Raw genomic sequence first — 10,182 nt, 5'->3', positions numbered from 1 at the left:
TCATACAGGAGACACATGCTCATAATTAGTTTGAAGATCCAGTGACACACAGAAAGGAGTGAGAGAGTAAAGGAGTGAGGACACGGTTGGGTGAATGAAAGCATAATTTTGCCTCAGAGGGCCCTGCAATAAAAGTGGATGTAAGAGCTTGTGGCCATTGTCAGTTAACATAAGGTCATGTAAAGCCTACACTATACCCAACTCCTTTCATTGCTTACACACCAGCCTTGCCCGTGGCAATCTTGCTTCCAAAGTTTGACGATTTGGGTGAATGCTTTCACACAAGGCTGCTTCTCCACTTTAATTACTCTCTCTCGCTCCACACAGACATTTGGCCTAGGAGGGAAGTGGCATTATCACAAGTGTTTTTTAATCTGTGTAAAGAAAGTGACATGCTGTATCATGTATTGTACTGACATAGGAAACATAATTTAGTATGCATAAAACAATCTAGTCCAGTATCAAGTTTCAAGTTTGGTTTATTTGTCACATACATAGTCATACACAGTATAACTCGCAATGAAAAATATCTTAGGTCACTATGAATACCACAATGCAATATCAAAAGCATTGAAATCATTTTTGACTCTAAGATGTAAGATCTTTATAAACCAAAGTAAAAAATGCTATAGATGAACCTTTTCATGTGACTAAACATGAAAAAGTTTTAATTAAAATTAAAAATTGATCAAAGACAAATTACCATCACATATGTCCCATCCAAAGTTTTTAAACTCTAACCGCAATGTACAGCATATGAACAAGTACAGTGTCTTGTTCAAGAGATGCACACACGCAAACCAAACACTAACCAAGGGTCCTCACGTCATTACTCACAAGAATGGCTGCAGACCTCCGAGATAGGACGATGAACTAATTCCATTTAGCATAAACAATAACGTTATAGCATGCAATGGCATTTTCCTAGTATTACACATACACCTTACTATGAATTATAAAATAATGCTACGAATAGTTTAGTTTCAGTTGCTCCAACAACAAACGCAACATCCACGCTGCGCTACACCCTCTGTCGTCCAGAAGCGCGAGGGTTGCAGGTATTCACAGCACGTAGACACTGTGATGAACAGCGCTGAGAATACCTCAGTCTGAATTTGAACGTCTACGCATCTTACTACTACTCGTTAAGGGTAATTTATAAAGATAATATATGCAATTCGCCAATTCAAAAACTTAAACAAATCCCGTTTAACTTTCAAATTTATATTAAATGTTGATACTATAATGCCATCTTGTGGTAAAAGCTGTAATTGACGCGCAAGGCGTCAAGTATCACCGTGCTCTTGTAATGAAAAAATGAAATCAATGGGTTTAAAGCCAGAATTTGAATCCGTTGTTTAGAATAGTCAATGTGTATACAGATTAATAACATGTGAATACATTTAAACCTACTATAAGCGTTTTTTTTTTCCCATCCAGACAGTTGGAGCCATCAAAACAAACATGCAGCAGAAAGGGGCTTAAATCTATTTTCCAAAAGTTGGAAATCTATTAAATCTATTTTCCAAAAGTGGCCCCTCCTTCATTGATGGACCAACGATCAACAATTGTTTCTGACATTTCTAAACAGCACAAAACCCATACAGCCAGTCTACTGTTTGGTCACTGAATAGTTCAAGGTTTGTGGTTTCATGTGGACATAGTATAAATGAGGACCTCTCAGATGAGATTTCTTTGTTATTACATGATAGCACTATTTATTTATATTTCCATGTACTCAAACAAGGCCAAAGTAGTAGAGATAAAGACTTTAAAGACTCTCAGCTGCACACACCTAATACACATGCATTTCCATTGCTTGTAAGCTACCTCACTGATAAACTGTATCCACATCTCAATCTAGCTTTTTAGTGTACAAAACATGAACCAGAGCCCTCTCGCTTTATTCTGGCCTTGAGCCGGCGCAGCTCTGTGTTGCTACTGTCCACCCTTAGGCCGCTCTCTGTCAGGTGCCATGCCTTGTCCAGCTGCTGCTCTCCATAGTGCTGCAGGGCGAGATGCAGGAAGGCTTGGGCTAGGCGGGACCTGCCTGGGCCAGCGTCCACGCACCATAGTGCCCGGTCCAGATCCAGCTCTAAGGCTTGAGAGAAGTCATGCAGGGCAGACTCATCCCGAGAGCACAGCAGCAGGCTGTGGCCCCTCCTGCACAGGTCCTCCACCCACACCCTGGACTCCTCACCACTGCCTTCACCTGTCTGGTGGGAACACATGACCTGGTCCATGTCTGACACGGCCCGTTCATGGAGGCCCAGGTGAGCTAGGCACACCACCCGTTGGCGCAGGTGCCTGGGCTTGGCACTGCCCCCGGCTCGCACAGCTACTGTCAGCAGGGCTAGGGCACGCTCCCACTGACCGCACTCACAGATGCTGGTGGCCTCCTGAAATGCTACCTGGGAACATGAAAGACAGAGGACCTTTTTCCTGGTATAAGCGACTGCATCATGCAACACATGATGCTGCAGAGTCATTTGTTAATCGTCTACAAAGGTATGGCCTCAACGAGAACAAGCTGAGTCGCCGTTTAGATTCATTACCTGTGCAAGGCGGCTCCTTTGCAGAGGCTTAATGAGGGTCAGCAGAAAGTCTAGCACTGAGGGCTCTTTCTCAGATACTCCACTTAGGCATTTGGCTGCCACAGTGTAGTTCTGCTGCCAGCTCTCCACCACTCCCCACCGGGCCTTGGCTGCAACATTGCGAGGGTCCTGCCCAAAGAGCTGCCGCAGGTGTGCTCCTGCTGCCTTCACCTCCCCTGAGACAGTCGCAAACACAGAGTCTTTCAGCCACCATCCACAACCCTGACGACACTTATCTGTGTGCACGTCTGACGTCTCAACAATGACACTGCGAAGAGAAAAGTGTCGAAGGAAGACACACGAAAGGGAAATTCACCTCGTGCCAGCAGTGTGTCTACGTAGAGAAGGTGCCACCTTGGGTCCCTGCAGTCAATTTTCAGGAGTGTTCCACCAGTCAGGAAAGCTTCCCGTAGACCCTCTTCCCGGCAGGGCGCTGGGTCAGTTGACAGGAGAGTGGAAAGTGTGGCACGGCAGTGTTGCTGTAGCCATTCGCAGACAAGTTTCCTGGCCTTGTCCTCCAGGGACAAAATACTAAGAGTTACTTCTTCTGCATCAACCTGTAAAGCTGCCACCAAGTCTTGAGTGGATTCCTGGGAATGTGAAAAACAAGAGTGTGAATCACTATTTTATAAATTTAAAACCTTTGCTTTTATTCTATAGGATATGGCTCTTATTGCACAAAACCTTCCCTGAAAACATGACTGTAAGCACTTCCTTATAAGCATGATCTACTAATACATAGTATTAAACACATCTTTCAATTAGTCATGGTAAGTTAATGTAATTCCCACATGTGCCTATAGGGGACAGTGTTACCTACAAAATAAACAAATTGGCTGATCTGTTAATAAGATTTACATTACATTTAGCTGACGCTTTTTTTCGGAAGTGACTTACAATTATGACTGAGTGTAACTTGAGCAACTGAGGGTTAAGGGCCTTGCTCAGGAGCCAAAAAGTGGCAACTTGACAGTAGTGGGGCTTGGAGCAGCAACCTTAACCACTGAGCTACCACTGCCCTAGATCTCGTGGCTGTGGTAAAATACTGTTTGTGGTGAAAGTCTGTTTGTTCCACTCAGTTGAACAAACAATAAGCAAATTAATATTTACCTAACATGTCAATTAATAGAATATAAAACAAATAAAACAACAGATTAATGAATTAATAATTTAATAACAAAATTACAAAAAAAGTCCAAATATATTAATTAAATTATAATTAGATAATTATCAACAAAAATCATAACACAATATCAGACATTTTAATAATGTGTTAACCAAGTGATAAGTAATTACATTTATTTATTTGTCGACTCTTTTATCTATCTCTCTATTATCGATTTGTCCACTGTTGCAGGAAGAGGGGCCCGAGAAGCCTGAGAAGCCTGACCCTACTTCTCACCCTTAGCAGATGTTCCCTAGCTAGCAAACCTCAGCCAGGTAGTCTAAGATAAACTTGTATTTTCCACATAACCTACTATCTCTTTTACCACATAACCAGCAAATAACTAGCGATAATGTGATAGACTGAAGAGGGTCAGCTAGCTAATGGTAGGTATCTAGCTAACTTACACTTACAGAACAGAAAACAAAGTTTGTGTACTATGGAAATTATTTAGCTGCCTTGCTGTGTTACCACACCTTCTGCTGGTTTAACATGAGATAGGTGAGCCCTCTGCCACTCAAAGCTTGCACGTGGTCTGGGTGCTTCTTAAGGATAGCGGTAAAGTCAAAAATAGCAGTCTTCCTTTGGCCCAGTAGAGCATAGCACCTTGCTCTCTCCAGCAATGAGTCTATTGCTTGACCACCTAAAAGGATCAGAGTGAGCTTAAAAATTATGAAAGCAGGTTAATCACTACCAAAATGGATTTACTCAAGTTTGCAAACTGTAGAAAAAAATTTGCTAAAGCATACATAGCTGGTAGGGTGTCACTGCACAGAAAAACATGTTGCCCATTGAAACTGCATGTCAGATTTACTATCAATAGAATCACTTCTTCTGTAAACCCAAAGCCCAATTTTCCCAGTCTGTCTAAAAATTTTCTTTCATTGTGAAAACCACATCTGGAAACAGATCATTAAATAATAGTAAGTAGTTATAAAATACATACATTTCTTTGAGGAGCTGTTATGGGATACGGGACAAGTTTCAGAGGATTCTGACAAAAACTGTATTGTATCGTATTTAAACATTTACTTTTTCTGACACACACACACACACACACACACACACACACACATATATATATATATATATATAGAGAGAGAGAGAGAGAGAGAGAGAGAGAGAGAGAGAGAGAGAGAGAGACAGAATCAAAATTGTAGTGAAGCACACAGTTTCCAGAGAAACAGGACATTTTGGACAGTGGTCCTTAAAAATCAGAAGAAGATTCTTATGGAGGCTACTTACCTGAAGCCATTATGGCAATAGACAGATAGGCCACAGCCTCTCTGATGGCACTTTCCTCTTGTTGGCTTTGTAAAATGCGTTTTGATGCACTGTGACAGTGTGTCTCAAGTAATGCCTTGTCCTTTGGAGTTGCTACACAGAACAGAGATCGAAGGCAGCTAGTGTCCCCACAATGGATTAGCTTCTTTAGCAGCTGTAGACATGCAGGACAAAATAGGATTTAAGTTAAAAATAAATCCTAAGTAAATAAATAAATGTATGTAGGTATTGTATATGTATTTTATTAAAATGGAAATTAATACACATATAAATAAATAAATGTGGGTTGCAAATACAGAAATAATGTGATAATATGAGGTAAAAATACATGAATAAATTAATAAATGCCCTGTTTATTACTGCCCTTATTTATGTCTGCATGTATTCATTTTTAGGCTGACCACATGAAACAAAACAGCATGCTGATCAAATGCATTTGGTCCCCATGAAACTAAAACCCAAGCAAATGACTAAATGAAAACCAATGCTATTAGTATGCTGGATGTCACAGATCAAGTCAACAAGTTCATTCCTGTTGCCATTACAGGTATTAATCTAAGAAAAATCCAGTGTGACTCATAAAACAAGGCAAGAGTAATCAAACACAGTTTTTTTTTCTGATTAACCAATTGTGTAAACCATGTACCTCATTAGCATAAATAAATAAATAAATGTAAAAATAATGAAATATTGCAATACGTGAAACATTTTTTAATCTTTATATCTTTTGTGCCTTGCTGTTATTTATTGACTAACTTATTTCTGTATTTCCACCAACATGCATTTGCCATGTATTTTCGCCACATATTTATTTACTCATCCATATTTATTTACTGATCCATATTCATTTTTAGTTTTATTTTACTTATTTTTGACTTCTGTAGCACATCACACAACACACAAACAAAGAAATCATAGAGAAGATGACTCATCACAAGCATAAGTTCAATCATCTGAAGCAGCTGTGGGGTCCAGGGGAGACCCAGAAGGCACCTGGTTGGAGTCGTACAGGAAGCTACGGTGCAGCTGGAGCAGGGCCAGGCGGGCGAGGACTGGGGGGTGCAGGGATGTGTGCTCCATGCAGAGGAGGAGACGGTATGCCTCTTCAATGCGGTCCAGCTGGTACAGAGCATCTGCTGCCAGGATCTGGGCTGCATCTGTACCCGGCTGCAGCTCCATTAGAACAAGGGCGAGGGCATGCACACCTGCAGCCAATCTGAATGCAATCACAGAGAAAGATGATAACATTAATGATAATAATAATTTTATTTACATAGCTCCTTTTCAAAACAAAAAAGTTTACAAAATTCTTTACAGGAATAAAGATAAATAAAGATGAATCAATTTTACAAATTGAATAAAGCATAATAAAATTAAATTTCACACATAGAAAATAAAATTTTGCATCAAATTCAAAGAACAGCATGCAAGATTTTAAACTATAATTGTAAAACCAAAATTAATTTAAACAAATAGGCCTTGTTGAATAATCACACTTACATATTTGATCTGTCAATTTTAATCCAAGATGATGAAAAGTCTGTTCAGAAACTGTCATGGTATGGCCCCTCCTCCCGAATGTCTCCCCTTGTGTCTTTGTTTCTTTGTGTGTGTGTGTGTGTGTGTGTGTGTGTGTGTGTGTGTGTGTGTGTGTGCGCGTGTGTGTGTGCGTGTGTGTGTGTTTGTCTGTCCGTGTGGCCATGTCCCCATGTGTTTCACACCTGCTCCTTGTTGTGTTGTTAATGTGTGCATATATAAGTTCTTTGTGTAAACGTGAACATTGTCAGTGTTTGATCCCTCAATAGCCCTAATGCTGCGTTGTCTTCCATGTCTCAAAATAAATGTCGTTATATGTATCACAGCTCCTCTTTTGCATCCTGCCAAGTCTCCTCACATTACAGAAGCAACTAGATGAACTTTGGTGTTGATTAATGCCACCATTTGGCAATGTATTTATGGGAATGCATTTGTTAAGCATTGTTGAATAAAACTTGAAATACCAATAGTACATGTTCCTGTTTTGATGTACCTAAACGAAGTGATACTGTACCCTTCTTTGTTGATATTGCACACCTCTCTTCTCTGTGCGGACAGGAACTGGTTGGTCAGCTGATGGTCCTGAACAGTACCTGCATCTTTACTTATACTCTGCTCTCTGACGTCTTCCAGCATGACCCTCCCCTGCTCCAGCAGTATTGTGCATAGCAACCCGCGGTAGTTCCACGGCACCAGGCACCTCACGGTAAGGGCTGTGTCCTGATGCTGGAGTCGGCTGGCTGTGACGTAGTCCAGAGCTGTCAGGTAGTGCAAGCCATCCATCATCCGCACCAGGCCCCTGCCACAGAGTGCTCTCACACAGGCTGGGGGGTGAGGAACACTGTGCTCAATCACGGCCTGGAAGTCCTCCAGAGCTCCACCGCGGTCCTCGGAGAAGAGACGGGCAAAGCCGCGCAGCACCTGCACCGTGTTCTGGTAGCTCTGCTGGGCGGGGGCAGTGGCGAGCTGGCTGCTGATGGAGAGGGCCTCGCGGAATTCGCCACGGAGCAGCAGGCAGTCAGCCAGGCGTACACGCAGCTCCCGCCCGCCTCCGTCGGGCTCCAGGTGGCAGAGAGCACGCAGCTGTGCGATGGCTGGGTCCAGTAGCTCCACACCCTCGCTGGAGCGCAAGTCCTGCCGGACAAGAACCGCCTCCTTGAAGCTGGACAGGCCTCTCTCTGCCTGCTGCCGCAGCTGGATGCGGGCCATTACATCTGTGCCGTTTTCAGCAAACAGCTTCTGGAACTGCTGCCTGGCCGTGGCTGGGTGAGTGGCGAAGCCTTCACCGAGGTCTCGGCAAGCTTCACCTGCTCGTCCAGCAGCAGAAAAATGGGCAGCTGCCCTCCCCACTAGCAAACTAGCTCTCCTCTCCAGTGTTATTCCCTGTGTGGCCAGGTCTATGTTTGCCTCTGTATCACTCTGTGGTTCTGACAACTGCAGAGCCAGAGAAAAAGCCTCAGCACTTTCATCCAACTTACCAACGGAAAACAAGACAGCTGCCTGAAGCTCTCTCACCAGCGTGTTTTGAGGGGAGATAGCAACTAGAAACTCAACTGATTCAGAGGGACTAAGTCCTTTGGTCTTTTGTTTATAATTCAAATTGTTCTCCAACATGCACTCGCCACAGAAAATGGGGAATTTCTGGGACATCTGCTCAAAGAAAGCTTTGACTATCCGAGGCAAATGCTCTGCTTGCCGACCCTTAACAAGTCTTACTGCCTCAGATCTGTTTCCAAGGAAGGCCTGCAAATAAAGTTGAGGGCCTTTGGGGTTGAATGGATCTGAAAGCAAGGAGGCAAGAGCTTGAGTTAACTCCAAAATTAAGCGGGTAGGACCCTCAGGATGTGGCATTCTTTTTCCCTCTAGAAGAGCTGAACATCGAGCAAATATCTCATCTGAGCCTAGGCCTGACCCTAGCAAGACTGATTCCATTTTAAAAATTGAGGCAGAAACGTTATTGGGACATAAAGTTGAGAGAAATAATGCTGCAAGCCCTTTGTTGAGACCCTCTATTGAGTTCTGTGACATCCAAGGTCCATCAAGCCAAGTCTCCAGCATAGCAATCACCTGTTGTAAACAAGACTTGTCCAAGCTGCGCATATGTGCAATAGTAGATCCTGCATCAGTCCCAAATGCATGTGTATACAGAAATACAGCTCTACCCACATCACCAGCTGAGATTATTTTGTCTCCCTCTCTGCAAAGGTCCATAGCTCCGAACCCTGATGGTACACATTCATCTTCTTTTTCTGTAATGCTTTTTACAGTCTTATTTGACTTCGCCTATTAAAAAAATATATAGATATTATATATATAAACGAAGGTTACAAAGGCATGCATAATTTTCAGATCACTCATTAATCAAAAAGGAAACGTCTTGTCTTTTTTTCTATTGGAAACAATTACACTTATTTAAGAAGAAGAAGAACAATGGTGTAAATAAATGGGTTAATAGAGCAGAGAGCAACAGTCACAGCTAACAGTCACAGTTCAGAAGTTCAGGTACTTCTAACAAAAAGTAACCTAACAGAAAGAACAACTCTTGATTGTCGCTAATACATATAAAGTGGGAGAAAGTAATTGGCCATAGCCTCTCATAGCCTGTATTTCGAAATTTACAAGATCTCATGTTTGTAAGACTGACTGACTTTGGTGCTAATCTTTCCTTCACTCACTGGTTACGCGGAATGTAGCTAGCGCTTCCAAGTTAGCGTATAAGTTACTTGAGAATTGTTTAGAGACACTGAAAGAAACACAATACGTTGTTCCCAAGGTTGAAGCTCGATAAGAAGCCAAAGCAAAGTTAAAGCTTTGTATTTTACTGCGATATAAACCAGTGAGCAAGAGACAGATAAAAGACAAAGTAAACTGTCTCTAAATAGGCTCATCTAAAAGTCTTTAAATAGCAGGTTAGTTGGTGTGATGCTCACCTGTTCATACTATCTGCTATTAGTGTAGAAGAAAACAAGCTGGTCAAGTTACCCACAGTTTGGGTCGATGGCTGTAACTAAAAGGTGGTTATAGATATATCAAGTTCTTAAGGTGGTCGGTAGCCTACCAAATGTTACGTTGTCACTAACTCATACTTAGCAGCATGTTTTGCTAAATTGTGGCAAGCTTCGATCCGACATGCTAACTAGCGTTTCAGAAACTATCCACGCTCTCGTGTGTCTTGTGGTTGCTATGGAAACGACAAACGACCTTAGTACTGAACTGCCAAAATAGACTTCTGTTTTAATCGATATATTTCAAACGAATCGTTACTTTTTAATTTTTCAGTTTACTCTCATATAGATAGTTATAATTGATGGAAAAAGGTTTGACGCTTTTTAAAAAATAGGTGTAACATCTATTAAAAACAATTCTAAACCTGTGATAGCCTACTGAAAAGAGGGGTAAATGACTCACAGTGACCTACAACTGCAAGTCAACGTTAGATCATCAAAGACTTGGTGGAAAACGTCTCCCTTAAGCTACGTGTTTCAGTGACGTTCTGCTCTTGTGGTGCACGGCGAGGGAAATGTACCTGCTAAGAAAAATGTTCAAGCACATGATATTAGTCCTAAGAGCAAGGGGAATTTCCTCCCCGTACTCTGGTATAAC

The 10,182-nt window shown here is 42.0% G+C and overlaps 1 protein-coding gene across 4 annotated transcripts; it reads right to left on the bottom strand.

Annotated features, from left to right (window-relative positions):
• Nucleotides 1-473: 473 nt before the first annotated feature.
• On the bottom strand, nt 474-10,129 carry ttc34 (tetratricopeptide repeat domain 34). 4 transcript variants are annotated; one of them, XM_081707208.1, is made up of 8 exons: nt 9,510-10,129; nt 7,073-8,862; nt 6,037-6,259; nt 5,005-5,197; nt 4,236-4,402; nt 2,911-3,184; nt 2,556-2,770; nt 474-2,435 (listed from the first exon to the last, which is right to left on the bottom strand). In XM_081707208.1, the coding sequence occupies exons 2-8, from the start codon at nt 8,788-8,790 to the stop codon at nt 1,869-1,871; spliced, it is 3,357 nt and encodes a 1,118-aa protein (XP_081563334.1). In that variant the 5' UTR covers nt 8,791-8,862; nt 9,510-10,129; the 3' UTR covers nt 474-1,868. The 4 variants fall into 4 exon arrangements, with proteins under 4 accessions (XP_081563334.1, XP_081563335.1, XP_081563337.1 ...); XM_081707209.1 differs by having other exon boundaries at nt 7,094-8,862; XM_081707211.1 differs by having other exon boundaries at nt 7,073-8,360.
• Nucleotides 10,130-10,182: the final 53 nt, after the last annotated feature.

This window comes from Electrophorus electricus, chromosome 24, assembly GCF_041902795.1.
Source record: "Electrophorus electricus isolate QZ-2024a chromosome 24, ASM4190279v1, whole genome shotgun sequence".
Lineage (NCBI taxonomy): Eukaryota > Metazoa > Chordata > Actinopteri > Gymnotiformes > Gymnotidae > Electrophorus > Electrophorus electricus.
Note: the sequence above shows the minus strand (reverse complement) of the source record. Positions and strands in the feature narration are given on the sequence as shown.

What these genes read in the sequence shown, in the direction of transcription:
- ttc34 (XM_081707208.1), bottom strand. Translation starts at nt 8,790, where the DNA reads ATGGACCTTTGCAGAGAGGGAGACAAAATAATCTCAGCTGGTGATGTG. An exon ending in AGACACACTGCTGGCACGAG is followed by an intron (nt 2,771 to 2,910) that starts GTGAATTTCCCT and finishes CGACTGTCTCAG; the next exon opens with GGGAGGTGAAGGCAGCAGGA. An exon ending in AAAGGAGCCGCCTTGCACAG is followed by an intron (nt 2,436 to 2,555) that starts GTAATGAATCTA and finishes ACCAGGAAAAAG; the next exon opens with GTCCTCTGTCTTTCATGTTC.